Genomic DNA, 22,790 nt, shown 5'->3' with positions numbered 1-22,790 from the left:
ACAAAAGCACAGAGCGATCAAAAAAGAATAAAATATCAGAATTAATCTTAGAATAAAGAAAAGTAAAACAAAAACACGAGGCGAGCAAAAGAGAATAAAATATCAGGCTAAATCATAGCAGCAACAACCCTTAACTTCCGGCCAATAGTTTATAAAATCCACCAGAGAGTCTCATGCACAAACTCATCAGTATATATTCAGCAGAGCCCTCTTCTCCTTCTCATCGCACACACCATGTCTTCCTCAGCCTCTGTAATTTTTTTCTATCTTCTCTCTTTTGCTCTCCTTCTCCAAGCCCAAACCATCCTCGGAGATGACCCTCTCTACTACATCTGCCCCAAGGGTGGAAAACCTTTCCCCAAAAATGGAACCTACGACACCAACTTGAAGAAGGTCTTGGACAATCTCTCCATGAATGCCCCTAAAACAGGCTTCGCCAACAGCTCGGCCGGCGGCGGCAAAGACAACAAAGCCTTCGGCCTCGCCCTATGCCGCGGCGACACCAATTTTACCGACTGCAAAAACTGCATCGCCGACGCGAGGACGGAGCTCCACAACCAGTGCGGGAACAACAGAAGCGCGATCGTATGGTACGACTACTGTCTTTTGAAGTATTCCGACAATTCGTTCTTCGGCATGGTTGACGAGAAGAACAGGGTCTACCTGATTAACGTGTTCAATCTCACCAATTCAACTTCATTCGTCAACACGACCCTTGATTTTCTAAGTGCTCTTTCCCAACGGGCTGTTAAGTCTGAAAAGCTATATTACGCCGGAGAAGCAGAGCTGTGTGAATTTCTGACGCTGTATGGGTTGGTTCAGTGCTCAAGGGACCTAACAACTGAAAATTGTACCAAGTGTTTGGATGATGCAATAGCTGATCTGCCCAAGTATAGTGCGAATAGGCAAGGAGGGAGGACTTTGTATGCGAGTTGCAACGTAAGATACGAAATTTATCCCTTTGTTAAAGATGACTGAAAAATTAATTTTATGAATATTAATGTTGGCATAGATGCAAGGTTCAGATGGATGAATAAAGTTATATGGTTGGGTGGGAGGTTTCCACTCTCCTTCACTAAAACTGCACCAAAATATTTTTAGTATTTAGTGTGTGTTTATATATACGTTGTATATATATATATATGCTCTTAGTACAAAATCCAATAAGAAAGTAATTGAAATTTAACTAGTAAAAGTATTATGAGAGTAGAGGTGAGATATTGATTCATGGCTAAGAGTAAGAATCATAAAGCATAAACTATATATATATATATGCTGTTAGAAAACACTTGTGCACTTGCCAGTGGAAGGATGTAGGCAAATGCTAGATGATGAAATGGATCAAGAATGTATGAGGGGGAGTCTTATGGTCTTGGACACCGTTTTTATATTGAGGTGTAATCTCCAACCCTAGTTATTGTAATAAATAATTACATTTTACCTTCAAATCCCATCATTAAACATTATACTGGTGAAAAAAATTGCAAAATACTCTTGCCGTAACCAAAAACTTAAATTTGGGGAAAAATTTTGTCTAGAATTCGAAACATCATCTCAACATATCAAACCAATTTTTTTTTTTTTTTAAAAAAAGTCCTCATATTTGAAACTTGCAACATAATTAAGGAGGGAATTAGAAAATAATGGTAAAAAAATCACAAAATACTCTTGAGTTTTCTCTTTTGAATATTACATTACGCACCTTGAAAAATTACCCTAATTTTAAGTGGAGGCAAGTTAGTTGTTTCTGTCAAATAAACAATAATATCAGGGTATAGCGGAGGGTTGTTAGAATATGTCATATTTAGAGATTTAGGAATTCCTAGATTTTTCCCTAAAAAAGGAAAAAATAAAATAAAATTGTAGACGCTTTTTAAGTTTTATGAATATGACACGAAGCCTCTCAAGTTTCTTAGCCCCATCTATTGAAATTACTTGGTCTATTTGTATAATAACATATTGCTCACAAATCAAGACCATAGTAATAAAATTAATAATATTGATATAAAATATAAATGATAATTTTATATTTTGGGTTTTCGATTTGGTATACATGCGAAACCAAAAGTGTGCACCCTACACAAACACCACATTGATATGATTTTGATTTTGTGTCTTTTGATGTGCTCGTATATTATTATTATTTTTCTTTAGTCTATTAATTGAAAGTTGATACTACTCGATCTAAGCTACATAGGAAACAAATTATCTCTCATCTAGTATCTTTTTCATTTCTGTCAAGATTCAAACTAAAACCTCCAAAATGTAGCCGCAAGTTATAAATGCCAGGTCTTTTAGTGTATCTTTTGATGTGTTATGTTTTTGTCATAGAATTCTCTTTTACCTTGATTAAAGTCCTAGTCATGGCGAATTCAAACAAGCATAGTAGGAATCTCTATGAATCTACAATATTTCATGCATTGATCTTGGTATCAAGAATAAAATGTATGCACGTGTTGTGCACAACAATGGATCTACAACAAAATTAGAGCTATATATCTTAACTAGTCATGCCCATGACTTTTGGTAAATCATGACTAATAATTATTAATAGGAACATTTACAAAAATTAAAGAATATGAGCACTTATTGATAATTATGGGTTATCATAGCTAGAATTTTTATTTACTAAATTGGTCATTAAATTAACATCATTTTAACTTGAAATTTGTGAAAAATAGAATGAACTTTTTTTTTTTTTTTTTTATAGAATTGGTAAGTTAAAAAAGACATGTTTGAAAACTATATATCTTACTTTGTTCATGTTACGGGGAAAAAATCGGTGACAACCAATAGGGGTGCTCCTAGAACTCCAGTGACTTGAAAAGGATAGAAAACAGAAAGGCTTGGAGGACCCGGGGTGTATTCCGGGGGATCACTCTGATGTTTAAGTAAGAGGGATGTTCTAGAGAGGCTAAATGCAACAGTAGAATAGGTTGAATGACTTACCTTGACCTCTTCTCTAGATCCCTTCTTATAAGGACTTGAGTTGACCCTTGGTTTATTTGTCTTTATTGCACGAAGGCGTGAATTACTCCCAGGTCATAAAGTGCTTGCGCCCATCACTCGACTATTTAAGCCATTGGCGTGGATCTCTCCTCCTCTTTATTGGGTTGGAGCTTATTGCTCGTTAGAATGTTTGACCCGGAGGAGGTGTGGGCCAGGTGTTGACCTGCTCTTATTAGCTAGACTATTTTGGGTGTATCAGTTGTCCCCCCCCCCTCAGTTTCAAATTTCTGGACGGAATTTTGAATCTGCACTTTCCCCCCAGAATATGTAATGCTCCCTCTTCTTCTTCTTCTTCTTCTTTCTTTCTCTTTTCCTCTTTTATTTATTTATTTATTTTATTTTTTTGTGTTCTGAGTTGATATTCCGAGCTACTTCATGGAGGGCTTTTACCAAGCTGTTCTGAGTTAGGCAGAATTTGCGGAGCTGATATTCCGAGCTGCTTCGTGGAGGACTTTTACCAAGTTGGGCATAATTTTTCGAGCTGGACAAAATTTGCCGAGCTAGGAAGAATTTGCCGAGCTGATGTTCTGACCTGATATTTCGAGCTGCTTCGTGGAGGGCTTTTACTGAGTTGTCCTTAGCTGGCTAGAATTTTTCGAGCTGATGTTCTGAGCTACTCCGTGGGGCATTTTTACCGAACTGATATTTCGAGCTGCTTTGTGGGGGAGTTTTACTGAGCTGTCCCGAGTTGGGCAGACTTTGCCGAGCCGATGTTCCAAGCTGCTCCGTGGAGCATTTTTCTCGAGCAGCTAATCCGAGCTGCTACGCGGAGGACTTTTGCCGGGTTGTTGCGAGCTAGGCAAACTTTGTTCCAAGCTGCTACATGGAGCATTTTTTTCCGAGCTGCTATTCCAAGCTATTCCGAGGAGCATTTTTCCTGAGCTACGCGGAGGACTTTCGTCGAGTCAAAGTTCCGAGTCTCTCCATAGAGCATCCTTTCCAAGCTGCAATTCCGAGCTGCTTCGTGGGGGATTTTTATAGAGCTCTACCGAGTTGCTACGCAGAGGATTTTTGCCGGGCTGTTTAGAGCTGGGCAGACTTTGCCAAGCCGATGTCCTGAGCTGCTCCATGGAGCATCTTTTCCAAGTTGATCCGTGTTGGGACTTTGCCGAGCCAATGTCTCGAGCTGCTCTGTGGAGCATTTTTTTTTGGTTATTCCGTGCTGGGCAGACTTTGCTGAGCCGAAGTCCCGAGCTGCTCCATGGAGTATTTTTTTCCTAACTGGATTCTAGCCGATAGGATGTTTGTCGGGCTACTTCATACAGTGTTTTTGTGTAGCAATTCTAGCCGAACTGCCTCATAGAGCGATTTTTCCATCCTGATTCGTGGTATGTTTTTGCGGAGAAGGTTTTTCCGAGTAGCTTTCTTATGCGGCTTTTTGGCTTACTTGTTGTTGGCCTCAAGAGCAGTGCTCTTTACTTGGGTCTGTTCTACCTTATGAGTCGTGCTCATTTGCTGGGCTGTCTTGGCCTCACGAGTCGTACTCGTCAATTGGGCTTGTTTTTCCTGGCGAGTCGTGCTCACTTGCTAGGCTATCTTTGGCCTCACGAGTCGTACTCGTAACTTGGGCCTATTTTGCCTAGTGATTCATGCTCACTTTCTGGGTTGTGTTTGGCCTCATGGGTCGTACTCGTCAAATGGGCCTACTTTGCCTAATGAGTCGTGCTCACTAGCTGAACTGTCGTTGGCCTCACGAGTTGTACTCATCCGTTGGGTCTATTGAGATGTCCTTATTTATTAGGGGTTTCAGTCTAACCCTTTTTTCGAGGCGTTGTCTAACTTGCAGAAATGTGATAAATGCACGTTTAAATGTGTCGTACCTTGGGAAGTCGCTTAAATGAAATGTTCTCATTTATGGGGTGTCAATCTGACACTTTTTTTGAGGCAACGTTATCCTTCTGAGGCGCCGTCTATCCTCGGGAAGTTGTATATTCTCGGCCTTGGCGCCACGGCCGCACGTGCAGTAATTTTCTGTATTTACATGGATCTCTGTGTCCTTTCCTCTCGAGACGCAATCCCTTTTCTACAGACGAGGATTTTTGAGATTCCCACTTCCTCAAGGATTCGTGCTGCCCTCTCTCTATAAAGGTCAGGCTCCCTTCATTCGTTTCTCATCTTCATCCAAAGGGTCCTCTACTTGTTGTTAAGTACGCTCTCCCTTGTTCCCTTTCTTCGTCTTTGTGTTGAATTGTATGTTTGTTTTGTTGTTCTTCATGTTCTTGACTGTTCTTGCATTCACTTTGCCTGTTTGATCTTTTCTTGTATGGTAACTTTGCTGTTTTCACCCAAAATTTGTTGGTTTGATCTATTTTGGCATCCTTCCTTCCTTGTTTTCGCGGGAGGCTCGCTCGTTTGATCCGTTTGTAAGAATTTTGCTTTGTTCATTTCACGTTTTGCTTTCTTGATGGAATCTTCCTTGCAGCCTTTGCGGGCTTCGACTACAGTTAGGAGCGCTCATTGTGACCTCACCCCCTCTAATTTGCAAAATATTCATTACTTTTTTTCCATCCCCTAAAGTATTACTGTTAGGTTGCCCTCTGTTTCAGAATTAGCCCTTGATCCAAGTTCCGAGGAACTCTGCCTATATACATATTACTTGGACCTAGGTCTTAGACTCCCTTCCCCCTCCCCCCCCGCTTATCTCTAATGTATTACGTTTTTACTGAATAGCGCCCTCACAGTTGGTTTTGAACTCCTACCTTTCGCTCACCTATTTTTCCACCCTCCTGCTTCGTCTGGGCCATCAGCCTACAATTCCTCTCTTCACGAGTTGTTTCCAAATGCGAACGCATTCTGTAGAGAAGGAGTTATACTACTTCAACTCTTTACCAGGTTATAAGTTTTTTGCGCTGGGCAGCTCTTCCATACACAATTTTCCATACACAATTGGAAGTCCCAGTACTTCTTTGCCTTGGGAGAGTTTAACTACACGGGCTCTTTTGTCTGGTCTGCTCCTCTGGATGGTAATGTTGTCTACCTCTATCCATCTTTTCATGCAGAGCTGCGTGTAGTTATCCATTGACTCACTTGTTCTCCTTTCAACCCTTTTTTTTTTTTGTAGTTCGAGTGTGCCATATCCTTCTGAGGCTTTCCCCCGAGGAGCAGGCCATCTTGAAAGAGCTACGGGCCCTTGGTGAACAAAAGATTGTCCCTCATGAGGAGCTGCTCCAGGAGTGTGTCCTCGTGTAGTGGGGGATCAGCCTTGTTTCCCCAAGTCTTACCTTGCCTTTGATTTCTATATATGTGTTCGGGTATTCCTTCTATTGTTGGCGTTTTTACCTTTCTCTCTCTGTCTTTGCAGATATAGACTTCAACAGATATGAATCTCTCATGGGAGAAGCTAAGAAGCATAGGGCGAGTCTGAGTAGGAAGAAGATAAGGGAGCTCGAGGGAGAGTCATCTCAAAGGGATGCACCTGCTATAGGTGACATTGAAGCCCCTGCTAGTGAGAACATCGCTACTCCTCCTCTGATCCCCATGGCTTATACTGAGGCAATCTTTCATGAGCTGACGTGTTCTGCCTCTGCTCTACGCCGGGCGGTACATGTGGAAGACTATGTGCAGGCTCAGTGCTCTCTTCCTGATGTTCTTTCAACGAATATCCACCACACCTCTTACCAGGTATATTTTTCAGCTGGGTTGTTTTTCTTTTTACGGTAGATTTTTACTAATCTATTTTCCCCTGTCTCCTTTTTTAGCTGGCGACAATGGACTTGGCGCAGGAGGAGAAGGTGGCTGAGATGTACCGTTAAACATTGGATATGAGGAAGAAGTACGTGATTACTCAAAATGAACTCCACGAGGCCGAGAACTGTGAACGTGCTCTCCAGGCGTAAGTGGAGCGTATCCATAGAGAGGAAATTCCTACTGCTGCTGCTGCTGCTATTGCTGATGCGGCTTGAACTGCTATGAAGGAGTATAAGGGCTCTTCTCGGTTCGTCTTTGACACCGCAAGGACCTATCGATTAGGGTTCAGGAGGTGTCGGGAACAAGTGAGAACTAAGCACCCAGATCTCCCTTTAAAGGGCGTTTGCTCACACGGTTATGGAGATGAGAGTCCAGACTCCGCAGAGGACGAAGAGGAAGAGGAGGAGGTAGGAGAAGGGAGGAAAGCAAGCTAGAACGCTGAAATTTTATTTGTAGCTCTATTTAGCTTTAATGAAGTAGTACAACTGATGTAATTGAGAATTTATTGCTACATTGTATGAAACACTTTATGAATAATACTTTTTCAACATATCAGAGTTCCATGTGTTATGAATTTTCTTCCCCCCTATCTCCTCCAATGTGTATGTCCCCGGTTTGATCTCTGCTGCAACTCAGTATGGACCTTCACAATTTGGTTTTAGCTTATGCGAGCCTGACTCTTGTGGGCTAAATTGATTCTTTCTGAGGATCAAGTCTCCAAGCTGGAAGTTGCGCAGTCTTACCCGATGGTTGTAGTATCTTACAAGTCTATTTCTGCCCTGAGTTCTTCGTTGTGGTCTCTCCTCTAGTAAGTCTATTTCTGCCCTGAGTTCTTCGTTGTTGTCCTACTTGGTGAAGTATTGCCTTCGCTAAGAGGGGATACCCACTTCTGTCGGGATGACAGCTTCTACCCCGAAGGCTAGCATAAATGGGGTTTCCCCTATCGCAACTTGCTAGGTTATGTGGTATGCCTAGATGATGGAGGGGAGCTCTTCTGCCCATCTTCCCTTCATAGATACGATCCTTGTCCTTAAGCCATATAGTATGGTACGATTCATGTTTTCGACTTGTGCATTACTTTGGGGGTGTGCTACCGATAAGAAGAGTAGTTTGATAGACAAGTCTGAGCAGAATTTTCTAAAGAGCTCATTATCAAACTGTCTCCCGTGATTGGTTATTATGGCCCACGAAATTTCGAACCGACAGACCACTGATGTCCAAATGAATCGGGTGATGTTTCGCTTAGTTATGTGGGCTAATGCTTTAACTTCTACCCACTTAGTGAAGTAATCAATCGCTACTAGCAAGAATTTCCTTTGTCTGATTGCTAGGGGCAGAGGTCCCAATATATCTATCCTCCACTGGGCGAAGGCGCAAGGGCTAACCAGAGGGAAGAGCGAATTGGAGGGTGCGTGTGGTACTCCCCCGCAGCGCTAGCAGCTATCACATCAATTAATGAGCTCAATCGCATCCTTCCTCATCACGGGCTTGTAAAACCCTTGTCGTAGGGCTTTGTGAGCTAGAACCCTGCTGGCTAGATGGTTTCCACATATTCCTTCATGGATTTCTCTTAGGACGTGGTTTCCTTCTTCTCTGCTCAAGCAACGGAGGTATGGCAGTGACAGAGATCGTCTGTATAGCTCCTGATTTATCAATATTTATCTCGCCGCTTTCCTTCTCAATTTAAGGGAATCCTTATTATCCCTATATATGGACCCGTCGTGGAGGTAATGTAGTAATAGCGCCCTCCAGTCTCCATCTTTGACTTCGAAATGCAGTGAGTTGATACCATACTCCTCGTATGAGGCTTTCGCAATTCGCTCTAGGTAAATTGCATCCCTCAATTCTAAACTGGTTGTTAAGGCTAATTTTGCGAGTGCATCAGCCTTTGTATTCTTGGCTCTTAGCACGCGCTCAGGGGGTAAATCATGTGCCTCCTCCGGCTACGTTTGATGACTCGTCAACGTGCAGTGCCCATACGTCTAACCTTCCCGTTAATTCAGGGGGTCTTTCTACAGTGAAATCGGTGAGCATCTGGGCCTTGACCGTAGGCCTCGATAGGTATTGTATGTCGAACTCACCCAATTCAATGGACCACTTCGTCATCCTCCCTGAACTTTCTGGCCATTGGAGAATCTGTCTCAGTGGTAGGTTCGTCAGCACAGTTATCTTATGAGCTTGAAAGTATGGCCGTAATTTTCGTGCAGCACAGATGTTGGAGAATGCAGCCTTTTCGGTCGGGCTATAATTCTTTTCTGCTCCCATCAACACCTTGCTGTGGTGGCTATGTACAAGTACAATTTTTCTCCATTCTCTGCCTTCTTCAATAGGGGTGAGGAGCTGAGGTACTTTTTAAGCTATTCGAAGGCGCTGTTCTATTCCTCCCCCCATTCGAATCCTCCTCTCTTCCTTAACGCTTTGAAGAAGGGTAAGCCTTTGTCCCCTGAGTAGGAGACAAACCTGCTGAGGGAGGCTATCCTCCCTGTTAAGACTTGAATCTCCTTTTTCGTCCGTGGGGCCTTCATTTCCAACAGTGCTCTTATTTTTTCTGGGTTGACCTCTATACCTCGGTGTGTCACCATGAAACCAAGGAACTTTCTTGTGGAAATGCTAAATACACATTTTGATGGGTTTAGCTTCATGTTGTATCTACATAGGAGTTCAAACGTCTCTCTCAAGTCTTCGCATTGCCTCCCTACTTTCAAGCTTTTTACCAGCATGTCGTCTACGTATGCCTCCATAGTTTTACTGAGCTGATCTTTAAATATCTTGTTCACCAACCTATGGTATGTGGCTCCCGCATTTTTCAATCCGAAGGGCATCACTCGATAGCAGTACAACCCCTTTTCAGTGATGAAAGACATTTTCTCATCGCCAGCCTGATGTAGAGGGATTTGGTTATATCCCGAGTATGCATCCATAAAGTTGAGAAGCTCATGCCCAGTAGTTGAATCTACCAGCTGATCGATTCGGGGGAGAGGGAAGCTGTCCTTCGGGCACACCTTATTCAGATTTGTGAAATCTATGCAGGTGTGCCATTTTCCATTAGGCTTCCTCACCAAGACCACATTGCTTAGCCACTCTGGGTAGTTCACCTCCCTGATAAAGTTCGCTTGTATCAACTTCATCACCTCCTCATCAATTACCTTAATTCGCTCCATTGCGAAACTCCTTTTCTTCTGCTTCACAGATCGGTGATTGGGGTCGACCTGTAACCTATGCTCTATGATGGTAGAATCAATACCTGGCATATCATCAACAGGCCAAGCGAACACATCCATGAATTCGTTCACTAGCTGGCTTAGCTCTACTCTCTAGGTTTCAGGCAAGTGACTCCCATTTTGCACGAATCTCTCCTGATGGCCAAGTAGGGGTATGTGGGCAATATCTTCATCTACTGTGCTGATTTGAGGATTTTCTCCGCTTACCTCTAGGTTTTCCACGGTTAGGGTTTCTCTTGCCTCCACTTTTCATTTCAGAGCCATAATGTAGCAATTCCAAGCTGCTACTTGATCTCTGATGACCTCCCTTATCCCATGCGGTGTAAAGGAATTTCATTTTGAGGTGGTACATTGATGTTAGAGCTTGAACTGCATTAAGAAAAGGGTGGCCCAATATGATATTGTATATCGAGGGCTGATCAACCACCAAGAACTCCGTCAATGAAGTAACTAGCTATGGGGTCATCCCCATGGTCACAGGTAGTGTGATTGTCCCTACGAGATGAACCACATCGCCACCAAACCCAACCAAGGGGGTTGTGATAGGTTTGAGTCTTTCCTTTCCCATTTTCATCCCTTCTAATACTGACCAGAACATAATGTTTGTTAAGCTCTCATTATCTATTAATACGCGCCTGACTTTGTAGTTCGCCACCAATAAGGAGAGTACCAATGCTTCATTATGCGGTTATTGTACCCCTTCTTCATCTCGGCTGTCAAAGATGATATCTTCACCTTGTTTATTTATTTTTTTATTTGGTTCCCCTTTCTCCACTGAGTGCACCTGTTTAGCATACCTTTTGCAAGTGCCTCCGTTGTCTCCTCCACTAGCAGCTTCTCCGAAGATCACTGCAATTTCCCCTATGATTTGCTCTTCCTTATCGTTTGTGTTGGGTCTCTTTTGCTCGCGAGGTTCCCTCGGTGGATCTTCTTTTTTGATAAACCTTAATAGGTATCCCCTTTTTATTAGGGCTTCAATTTCACTCCTTAGATGAATGCACTCCTCTGTGTCGTGCCCGTGATCCTTGTGGAATTAGAAAAACTTAGACATGTTTCTTTTATGCAAGGGAGTTCGCATGGGTTTGGGCCATGAGACATAATCTTTCTTTCTTATCTACATCAATACTTCAGAACGGGGTGTATTCAGGGGTGTGTAGGTGGAGAACTTACTGGAAAGTCGTCTCATGTTAGGGCTAGTGAGCAGTGCGTTCTCATGCCTTTTTGCGGACTTGGAAGATTCACTCATCTCCTGATTATTCCCTTTTCTCTTCAACTCAATGCGGGTTCCCCTATTGTCCATTATCTCTTCCAAGTTAATGTACTTTTGCGCTCGGGCTATCAATTCCCCCATATCAACCGGTGGGTTTTTTCCTAATGGGTACAGGAAGCTTCTAGGTTAAAGAGCTATGGTCAGGGCTGCCAACGCCACTCCCATATCTAGATTGCGGACCTCCAGGGTTGTAGCGTTGAAGCGATGCATGAATTTCTTTAGTGTCTCTCTCTCTCCTTGGACCATGCTCATTAGGTGAGATGTTGTTTTGACAATCCCCCAACTTCTGAGGAAATGATTGGTGAATAGTTGTTCCATCTCCAAAAAGGAGCCGATTGATCTAAGTCGCAGGGTCCGGTACCAATCTCTAGCGCTACCCTTAAGGGTTGCTGCAAAGGCTCGGCACATAATGGCGTCAGGAGCACCTTGCAGCTGCATCAGCACCCTAAAGGTATCCAAGTGGTCGATTGGGTCGGAGAGACCCTCATACCTCTCAAAGGTGGGCATCTCGAATCTTCTGGGCAGCGGGACCTCCATCGCCTCCCTCGTGAAGGGTGGCTCCGAGGACCGTAGAGACGCTTCCCCATAGAGGGGGTTAGTTTTGCCCTCTTTCCTTATTTTTTCTATCTTCTCTATCTTTTTGATCTCTCCTCCAATTCCTAGGATCTTTTTTGTTGGTTGACGTCTACGCTATTCACATCTTCTATCTTTTTGGTAAGGAAAGTTTCCTCCTCGCTTTTCTTTGTTTCATCTGTTTCTGGGGTGGATTCGGACTCACCCGTTGTTGAAGTGGGGCTCATGCTTCGTGACTCTTTTGATGTAAGAGCAAGTTGAGCATGTCATCCATTTTCTTTTGTAAGGTGAGGAACTCCTCCCTGCTAACTCCCGAAGGATCTGCGAATGTAGAACGGATTGATTCGGCTGACTCCTTTCTGGCGGTTCCGGAGCTAGAGCCGTGTGAGGTGGAAATTTTATTTTCAATGCCAGAAGGGGGGGGGGGAGCAGGACTAGTGCCTCACTAGAGTTGGTTCCCACGGATGGCGCCAACTTTTGTGAGAAAAAAATCGGTGACGACCAATAGGGGTGCTCCCAGAACTCCGGTGACCTGAAAAGGATAGAAAACAGAAAGGCTTGGAGGACCCAGGGTGTACTCCGGGGGATCACTCCGATGCCTAAGTAAGATGGATGCTCTAGAGAGACTAAATGAAACAGTAGAATAGGTTGAATGACTTACATTAACCTCTTCTCCAGATCCCTTTTTATAGGGGCTCGAGTTGACCCTTGGTTGATTTGTCTTTATTGTGCGGGGGCGTGAATCACTCCTAGGTCATAAAGTGCTTGCGCCCATGACTCAGCTATTTAAGTTGTTGGTGTGGATCTCTCCTCCTCTTTATTGGGTTGGAGCTGATTGCTCGTCAGAATGTTTGACCTGAAGGAGGCGTGGGTCAGGTGTTGACCTCCTCTTATTGGTTAGACTATTTTGGGCGTATCAGTTTAATAGTACAGTAATGCATCAATAGTTATTTTGTGTGCTGGTGTGTGGTGTCAATTTGGTCACTTTAGTGAGAATTACACCAAACTCACCACAATATGGATCAACCCCTAATGTGTGTAATAAGGCAAGATCTAGAAAATGTTTTCTAGTCGCATTTTAGCTACTACATGAATTGAGTTAAGATAATAAGAACATACTTTATAAAAATTGAGAACTAAATTTATGATTTTCAACTCTGTATTACTAACATCTAAAATTGATTTTTATGCATTAAATAATTTATTTTGTATTGTATTTTTAATTAAAATTAAATAAAATTTTCCATCTATATTTGAAAGAACATAGAAATAGATCTAGACTTTGTAACTTGGGGTTACATTTTGGAGCTTTTAGTTTTAATCTTAAGAGAAATGACAAAGTATATAATATGGGAGATATATCCCATTTTATAGCTTAGGCTTAGTATCATCTTTTAGTAGTCTTTTTTATTTCTATTTTATTCTAGTAAGATTAATCTATTAGTACTCAATTAATTCATTTCTTAGTAATATTATAAAGATAGAGTGCATAAGCTTTCGTAGATGGGTTTCCTGACAATTATTTTAGTAGAAAAAAAAAAGAAGAGAAATTTGCATATGGTTTGAGTTGATCCAGAGAAAGTTTAAGAAATTATAAAATGTGTCTGCCCCTCCACGTGTTCATGTGCTTGTTGTTTTGATATAAAAAACGTAGTGAGTGGATCCCACTTTTTAAAACATAATGCTTATTATAAATGGGATCCATCAATTACATGTCTTGCATCAATACAGTGGATATATGGACAATATGGAGGAGCAAACACATTGCATAATTTCTTTGAAAGTTTAGCGTTCTTAAAATTTTTTCAATAAATGTAAGCATACATGCACTAAATACTAAAAAAAAATAGTGCAATTTGTTGTGAAAAAATGAATTACACAACATAAAAATATTTGTGTAGGATAAACACACAATATAGTAAATGATGAATATGAAGAACAATCCACAACCATAGCAAGTAGATGAAAGCAATAATAACAAATAACACAAGGAATTACGTGGATTAGCAATACCTACATCAATGGGAGCGAACGGCAAGGATTCACTATCTTCATGTTCAAATTACAAGAACAATACATCAATCCTCTCAACTATTACAACCAGCTCTCAACCATACTCTACAAATACATATGATATTATGTATAAATAGAGCTCCTAGAGGTTTTCCCTTTAAATCCCAACCATATTAATGTCCCCATGTCAAAATTTGAAATCTGTGTTGGGTATATCCCGAGCTAAACTATCAATAGATTGGACCAAACCCTCGACAATTTCAAACAGAATGTAATTGTCTGAAATACTTCTCCAAACCATCGACGGTTAGAACCTTACTTTTTACGGTTTGCCCTACTGCTGCTTGATTCCATTCATGCTTTCCCTTTATGTATATTTTATACTCAACATGTGAGCCACATATCACAACAAACTCCACCTTGGCAAACATACGCCCCTTAGGAGAAACTAAAAACATGAACCCGCTGCTCCACCTTGATATTGGGATAGGTTGGTGTTTGAGATTTATTCTGAAAGACATGCTTTATGTAATCAGTAATCAGTATTATTGTTTATTAATAACTTTAGTTATTCCATTTTAATGAGAATATTTATGAGCAATGTTTGTCTGATATTATCTATTTAATGATTATGCATGTATGTCTTTTATTCTATATAGTAGGTCATCTAGTGTGTAGAGTATGACTTACACATAGAAGATTAGATCATTAGTTCTTATAGAATATAAGTTTGTTGTTCACAGTCTTAAATGGAATTGGACACACCATTGGTAGGACTGTAGCATAAGGTTTTAATAGGTCTGTCTTGACTATGGGGAATGGTATATAGTTTCAACTTTTTATGCTAGTACACTTTGTGTGTATTGAACAGGACCGTCTTGGGGTAATTATTTTTATACTGACTATATAAAACTATTAATACCTCATGATTATTATAAGTGCTTATGCTCTTAATCCTGATATGATTATTGGACACGTGCATGTAGTTTTTATTACTTTGATTCATAGAAGAATGGGATTCTTTATGGGTTAATAATCTCAGTGAGTTGGGTAATGACATTATGTGTATGGTGAACATTAATTATTGATGGAATCCATGTCTCGGTGTCAGGATTGATGATGCCCCCTTGAGGAAGCTTATAAGTTTTGATCATGACAAACTTACACATCAGATAAGTTAAGTGGAAGGTCTCAGGGAATTAATATGTCAATTAATTAAATTGTCAGTAATTTAATTTAATTGATGGGTATCTGTAATCTTTACGTGGGGAGATAAATATACATTTAATAATAAGAGCTCAAAATTTAATTTCGAATACGATAGGGAGTGCAATTATAATTCTTCAGTGGTATGAATTGTAATTAATGTAATTAAGGATTAATCCGGGTCAGATTAAGAATTCTTAATTACGTTGGAAGCCCTAGTCATATTTGCCTAGAGGTCCCTACTGTAGCCTATATATATGTACTCCATTTAGTGGTGAGGGTTAGATGAAAATGCACACACGGAGGCAGATGCCTTCATGAGAAGCAAACCTTAGCCGCCGCTGACGAGCTCACTTTCTGAGGAGCAAGGCGTGTTTGAGGAATATAGTAGAAGATCTCTGGTCATCATCAGGAGTTCTTTTTCAATCTTGCAGATCTGGGAGTTCCTTTTCATGCTTGCAAATTCGGGAGTTCTTATTCGTGCTTGCAGATTCAAGATCAAATCGGAGAGATATCATAGGTATGACCCTAATCACGTAATTAGGATTCGAAAAATAAAATTTTTATTGTGATCAGGATTTGGAAGATCGAATTTTTGTTTAACCTGGGTATGCAAGATCATTTTTTTGTGCTATCCGTATGCACTACATGCAGCCAGATCTTAGGGCTATTCTGAAGTAGGCCCCTTTAGTTGGGACCCTCTTCTGTCTAGCAACTGGAGACAAACTGTAGGAACCCAAACCAAAAAAAAAAAAAAGAAAAGAAAATAAATAAAAGGGAAGGAAAAGAAATAAAATAAAGGAGGTGGTTTGGTACAGGACCAAACCGTCAACCGTTTGGAGAACTTCAGGAAAACCATCGATGGTTTCAGAAAGGCCAGAAAAACCATCGACGGTTTCCTGTGGGCCAACATGTTTATAAATAGGATTTAAGTTATTTTTATTTCATTCTTTCCTCTCCTCTCTTTCTTTTTGTTAGGGCTTCGACCCTCCCCTTGATTTCTCTCTCTCCTTCGTCTCTCTCTCTCTCCCTCCTAAGGTCTCTCGGGGCCTCAACTTGGTCTCCGATCGGTTCTCCTCTCTAGGCTTGCCGAATCATTCCCACAATGGTTTCAAAAAGTTAGGGTTTCCATCCTCTAAATGTTTTAGCCATATCTTTAGGATCGGGTATGGGGAATAAGTTATACTAGTTGTTTTAAAAAAGATTAACCAATTGAAGTATGAAATATAAGTGTATGGATATTATGTTGGTTTCAAATCTAAATATATGATTATAATATGAGGTATGTGAGTACATGAATGTTATCAAAGTATGATTTATTATTTAAATGTGTGGCATGAGAATATTTTAGCTTATTGTATAAATTAAACCTATTAGGATCATGTGAATTATTGAAAGTAATTTGGGAAGACCATTATGAATATGGTAGCGTGGTATTGTGCAATTGTATATCTAAGGGATATGTTTGGTGATATTAAGGCATAGGATGACAGCAATATGTAACACTTTGATCCTTAGGACTTAGCCTGAGGGCTTGCTGAATTGGAAAGACTTGCTGAGTAGGCCTACCGTATGGGGTAGGGTGCTAGAAGAGGGCTCAATGTCCATGAGTGCCTCGATATGCACCAGATGTGGTCACCAAAGGATAGATTGCTTTATATGTCAACATGACCTTCAGTATACAGAGTTATTTATACGATACATGTATTGAATGCTATTTATATATGATACATTAAAATTTATTGGCCACATACTGATAATAATTTATTCTTTCTTACTGAGAAGTGTCTCACCCTATGATTATTTAATCTTTTTTACAGACGTCATGCGGAGTATAACAGTAATCAGAGTAGCGCAGTAGAAGCGTGGGTGAGACTAGATAGAGAGGTTTAGATTAAATGCTAATTTTGTTATTTTGGTTTATTTTGAAATTCCTAAGGATGTATTAAATTAATGTTGAAGATATTGCTTATATTTTATTTATGTTTTTGATGAGTTCAGATCTATAATTGTTTTATATATCAGGATAATTTAGTACTCTGGTAATTTGTTATCGCGATCTTCTGCTACAAAATTACTTGGTATTAGAGATTTATTAAATATAACCCCTCAGGCCCCACTCTCGGGTTCGGGGCATTACAAGTGGTATCAGAGCTTAAGATACAAATTCTGTAGACTCTAGGAATGATTATAATTAGAGTATAAGTTTGAGTTATGAGGGGGATAGGATTGTTCACGAGTTCTATTTAAGTATTGTTGGATTCATGATTGATGTTGTTGTACGAGGTCATATTTAACAAATTTTGAGGAAGAAATTTTCGTGAGGGAAGAATGTAGGAACCCGAACCAAGAAAAAGGAAATAAAATAAATAAAAGGGAAGGAAAAGCAAGAAAAGAAATGAGGTGGTTTGGTGCAAGACCAAACCGTTGATGGTTTGGAGAGCTCCAAGAAAATCATCGACGGTATTGTCTGAGAAGCAGGTGATAAGGCCAAACTGTCGATGGTTTCAGAATGTCCTGAAAAATCATCAACGATTTCCTGCTGACCAGCATGCTTATAAATAGGATTTAAGTCATTTTTCTTTCATTCTTTCCTCTCATCTCTTTCTCTCTGCTAGGGTTTCGACCCTCCCCCCTGATTTCTCTCTCTCCTTCGTGTCTCTCTCCGTCCTAAGGTCTTCCGGGACTCCGGCGTGGTCTCTGATCAATTCTCCTCTCTCGGCCTGCCCGATCATTTCCCGCGGCAGTTTCAAAAAGCTAGGGTTTCCATCCTCTAAACATTTTAGGCATATCTTTAGGATCTGGTAAGGGGAATAAGTTATGTTAGCTATTTTATAAAAGATTAACTGATTAAAGTATGAAATATGAGTGTATGGATATTATGTTGGTTTCAAATCTAATTATATGATTATAATATAAGGTATATGAGTATATGAATGTTATCAAAGTGTGGTTTATTATTTAAATGTGTGGAATGAGAATATTGTAGCTTATTGTATAAATTAAACCTATTAAGATCACGTTACTGAAAGTAATATGGGAAGACCATTAGGGATATGGTACTGTGGTATTGTGCAATTGTATATCTGAGGAATATATTTGGTGATATCAAGGTAGAGGAGGACATGATACATAACGCTTTGATCATCGGGACTTAGCCCGAGGGCTTGCTGAGTAGGCCTACCATACGTGGTAGGGTGGTAGATGAGGGCTCAATGTCAGCGAGTGCCTGGGTATGCACTAGATGTGGTCACCAAAGGATAGATTGCTTTATATGTCATCATGACCTACAATATACATAATTATTTATACGATACATGTAGTGACCTGAAGAATTATGGTATTTAAATAATAATAGAAAGAGAGAAAGGAAATTGTATCTGGAATTTTAAATAGAGGTCGCATCGACGAACACAGCAAGTTCGTTGACGAACATGTTTGAGGGGATCGTCGATGGGGACACGTGTCTCGTTGACGAGAAGATACCAAGAGGCTATATATTCAAATCTGAATTTCATCGACGAGGAACATGTGTTCGTCAATGAACTTCCTTCATTGCCTCATCGATGAAGGTCAGTGTATAAATAGCCCTAAACTTGGATTTGGGTGCAGATTATTCAAAAAAATTAGATTTTCTCTCTCCTCTTCGGTTTCCCTCCCTTCTCTCTAAGATTTTGGGTCCATTCTTCGCCGGATCGACGATCCAAAGTTGCCACGACATTGCTAGGGAAGTTCTCTTCAAGTCTACTGGAGTGCAACATGGGTGGGGCTAGCTTAGACTCCATACCAAATTCAAGGTAAGGCTTTTTATTCAGTATTAAACTTTCCTACAGTTGTAGAAAATGTAGTAGTCGAAGAAATATTGAAGTTTTGTTCTAAGCAATCTTGTTTACAGGGTGTTGAACGGGAACCCTGTGGGTGTAGGACTGGTTATTTTAGAGGCTTTCTAGAAGTCAGGTAAGGGAATAAAGTAAGTTAGGATTTTTATGGAATATATATATATATATATATATATATATATATAAAATTATGTTGGGAATAATGGTGGTCATCTAAAATATGTTTAATATCTAAATTTGTGTGGCATGAGTAAATTTACTATGAAAATGTTATAATGATATAGAATTTTATATGATATATCAGCGTACGGACCGAGGATTTTTATGATATGTGATACCGGCGTACGGGACGTGATTTATAAAAGACAACATGCCGGTGTTAGGGACGAAGATTTTTATGATATGTTATGCAAAATTATATGAAAATGTTAACATGGCGGATATGATTATGTATAGCCACGTGTCATTATTTGAAAGTATGTTATATGTTATTAGAATCTGGTTGGCTTGGTTTAAACTTTCACGAAGCATGGTACTGTAGCTACAAGATTATGATCATGATTATGCTAGTACTACCGCTTGCCGTACAGGGCAGTGGGAGATTGGTAGTCGATGTGGTTTATTGTAGTGTTGACGCCCCTGGTGTGTGGACCACGAGAGGTAGACCCATCATACTTACAAACTTTTGCTTTTGATTCGGCAGTGGTCGACCAGCCATTGTTGCGTCTCGCCTTCGGGCCGCACAACCCAGTCATGTGGGGTTAAGACATGATACCAGTCAGCTAACCATCCAATATGTTTTTTATGTATTATTATATAAGATGATTTATGTTTATGGAAATTCGTTATGTTATATCATGTGATGATTATTTATGTTTTCCCTGATATGATACAGACAGTTTTATCAAGTATGTTTATGTACTGTTATATGACAAAAAAAAAAAAAAAAAAAAACTCATGTTTCCACACACTGGTATTAGCTTATTTCTCTTACTGAGAGGTGTCTTACCCCAAATTATATAACATTTCAGGATCCCCATATAGAAGATAGGATAAGGCTCTGCAACGCTAGAGTTCGATAGTCCTACCTTACCTGAAAGGTAAGTCGTTTTGCTAGGGTCGGATGGATTTTGGGTGGTGACGCTAGGACCCTTTTTGGATATTTTAGGATATGTATAGTCATATGATGGTTGTAGTAGACTCTGGTATTGTGTTGATTGATAGTTTGGTATATATGTAATTTTATTTTTCTTGCTTCTTAGGCTTCCGTGTTGTATTTTTGGTATTTCCCTGGTACTCATGGGTCTAGGTTGATTATGGTTTACCAAGATTATTATGTTAGATATTATTATTATGGAAAAAAAATGGTAAAATTAAGTAGGTCATTATAATTTGGTATCGGAGCGTAGGTTGTTAGGTTTTGTAGTCTTTAGAGTGCAACGAAAACAATACCAGAGTATAGGAAAAGGATTTAAAATTTTGTTCTGCAGTCTAGAGGCAGGACTTCTGTGGTGGTTTCTATATTTTTCCTAGGGTGATGATTTCAGGAAAACCATAGTAAAATATTGTCAGTTTGTGTTCCTAGAATTTGGGACTGGATTTAGAAATAAGATGGGGATGCTAAGATAGGGGATTATGTTCGGCGAGTAATTATAAGGATAAGGTTCCTAAGTCATGTTTATTGTTTTTTAGGTTGGACCTGGGAGGAAGTAGTGCCCATGCAAGCGGCAGTGATGGAGCAGGGTCCTTGAGTGCAGGCGAGACTAATTCTGATGCGGTACTACGTAGCATGGTTCAACAGGTTATGGTTGAGATTGTCAGGAGCTCTAGAGAGTAGGAAGGCCCATCTTCCGGCCATGGGTGCACAATAGAGAAGTTTACAAGATGAATCCTCTGACATTTTCAGGAGGAGTTAATCTTGCAGCTGCTGAGAATTGGATATAGGAGATCGAGAAAGTCTTGGATGTATTATAGTGTACTGAGGAATAAAGGGTCCTCTTCACCACCTATAAACTAACAGGGGAGGTTGAGAGGTGGTGGACTACCGTGAGACTTCTGGAGCAGCAGAGGATGACGCCAATAGCCATGATATGGGACTGATTTAAAGAATTATTCTTTGACAAATATTTCCCAGCCACTATCAGGGAAGCTAAAGTGAAAGAGTTCCTGAACTTGAAGCAGGGACAGCTGTCGGTCCAGCAGTATGTGGCGCGGTTTATAGAGCTTTCTTGCTTCGCTCTGTATATTGTTCCTAATGAGGTAAAGAAGGTGAGACAGTTTGAAAGAGGTTTGAGGTGATGCATATACACGTAGGTGGTAGTGCTGAAGTTATAGGACTTTGCTGAGCTAGTCGAAAGAGCAACCTTGGTTAAGATTAGTGAGTGTATGGATATAGAAGAGTAGGGACAGAAGAAGAGATCTATGTCTTCAAGCTTCTAGTAGAGACCTAGGCAGGGTCAGTGTAGGAGAGGAAACTATGGTAGAGGACAGGGGACGGAGACTGGGGTCCGTGAGGTTCAGGCAATGCAGAACCCTCTTTTCTGTCAGACTTGTAGGAGGAGACACTGGGGAAAGTGTCGAGTAGGGAGAGTTGTCTTCTATCATTGCGGTAGATAGGGACATCTGGTGCGAGATTGTCCTACACCACCAGATATTGCTCCTGCTCCCATACCGTATCGGGGAGGCTATAAGGTGCCACGTGAAGGCCAACAGAGGAATATGGCTCCAGCCAGAGTTTTTGCTTTGACGTTGGGTGATGTTGAGACAGTTGGCAATGTGGTGACAAGTATGGTTAGCATGCTTTCATTTAAAATTATTGTACTATTTGATTCAGGAGCCACACACTTGTTCGTGTCTATGGAGTTCATTAAATTATGTAGGGCAGAAACACGATTTTTAGACACCGAGTTGCTAGTAACTACACTGACCGTGTCAGTAGTGAGGTGTGGTAGGGTGCTCCAAGGCTGTCTAGTCGATATATAAGGGAGAATTTTATCTGCTGATTTGATAGTGCTGGACATGCACGGGTTTGATGTCATATTCGGCATGGATTGGTTAGCAACTAATTTTTCTAGTATAAATTATTGTTCAAGAGAAGTAATATTCAGACCTCCAGGAAGATCAAAATTCAAGTTTATAGTGTTGCGAGTGCAATCCCTACCTCAATTAGTTTCATCTATTCAGGTGAGGAGACTACTCCTAAGTGGTTGTCAGGGATTCGTGGCCTTTGTGAAGGAAATGACAAGGGAATGAATTGAAACTCACTAGCACGCCAGTAGTAAAAGAGTTTACAGATGTTTTTCCAAATAAGCTACCAAGCTTGCCACTTGATCATAAGGTAGATTTTCCTATTGATCTGCTTCCAGGTACAGCGTCGATCTTTAAAGCACCTTATCAAATGGCACCAACAGAGTTGGCAGGACTAAAAGATCAACTGCAATATTTGCTTGATAAGGGATTTATACGGCTTAGTGTATCTCTATGGAGAGTTTCAGTGCTATTTGTGAAGAAGAAAGACGGGTCCATGAGGATGTGTATAGATTATAGGGAAAATTAATGAGGTGATAATTAAAAATAAGTATCCTTTACCCCGTATAGATGATTTATTTGACCAACTCCAGAGTAGACGGGTGTATTCTAAAATTGACCTTAAATCAAGCTACCATCAAGTAAAGGTAAGGGCAGAAGACGTCTTGAAGATTGCTTTCAGGACCAGATATAGGCATTATGAATTCCTTGTTATGCCATTTGGTCTAACAAATGCTCCTATAATATTTATGGATTTGATGAATAGGATCTTCTACAAATATTTAGACCAGTTTGTTGTTATTTTTATTGATGATGTACTGGTCTATTTGAGGAGCTATGAGGAGTATGAGACGCAATTGAGGTAGGTTTTACAGACACTCAGGGAAAAGAAGTTGTATGCTAAGTTCAGTGAATTTTGGCTCGAGAAGTTTGTGATTTTGGGGC

The 22,790-nt window shown here is 40.4% G+C and overlaps 2 protein-coding genes across 2 annotated transcripts; one reads left to right on the top strand and one right to left on the bottom strand.

The window, feature by feature from the left end:
• Positions 1 to 234: 234 nt before the first annotated feature.
• LOC131147668 (cysteine-rich repeat secretory protein 38-like) lies at positions 235 to 978 on the top strand. The gene has a single exon (XM_058097182.1). The coding sequence runs from the start codon at positions 235 to 237 to the stop codon at positions 976 to 978; it is 744 nt and encodes a 247-aa protein (XP_057953165.1).
• Positions 979 to 10,336: 9,358 nt separating this feature from the next.
• On the bottom strand, positions 10,337 to 11,724 carry LOC131147664 (uncharacterized). Its single transcript, XM_058097179.1, has 4 exons — positions 11,472 to 11,724; positions 11,044 to 11,288; positions 10,715 to 10,941; positions 10,337 to 10,502 (listed from the first exon to the last, which is right to left on the bottom strand). Exons 1-4 carry the CDS (start codon positions 11,722 to 11,724, stop codon positions 10,337 to 10,339), a joined length of 891 nt encoding a protein of 296 aa, XP_057953162.1.
• Positions 11,725 to 22,790: the final 11,066 nt, after the last annotated feature.

The sequence above is a fragment of the Malania oleifera genome, chromosome 2 (genome assembly GCF_029873635.1).
Source record: "Malania oleifera isolate guangnan ecotype guangnan chromosome 2, ASM2987363v1, whole genome shotgun sequence".
NCBI lineage: Eukaryota > Viridiplantae > Streptophyta > Magnoliopsida > Santalales > Ximeniaceae > Malania > Malania oleifera.
The sequence above is the reverse complement of the archived record's forward strand: the minus strand, read 5'-3'. Positions and strand labels throughout refer to the sequence as shown.

Coding starts and splice junctions, on each gene's coding strand:
- LOC131147668 (XM_058097182.1), top strand. CDS start 235: ATGTCTTCCTCAGCCTCTGTAATTTTTTTCTATCTTCTCTCTTTTGCT.
- LOC131147664 (XM_058097179.1), bottom strand. CDS start 11,724: ATGGAGGTCCCGCTGCCCAGAAGATTCGAGATGCCCACCTTTGAGAGG. Junction 11,289..11,471: donor CACCAATCATTTCCTCAGAA/GTTGGGGGATTG, acceptor TGTACCCATTAG/GAAAAAACCCACCGGTTGAT. Junction 10,503..10,714: donor AACGGAGGCACTTGCAAAAG/GTATGCTAAACA, acceptor TGTTCTGGTCAG/TATTAGAAGGGATGAAAATG.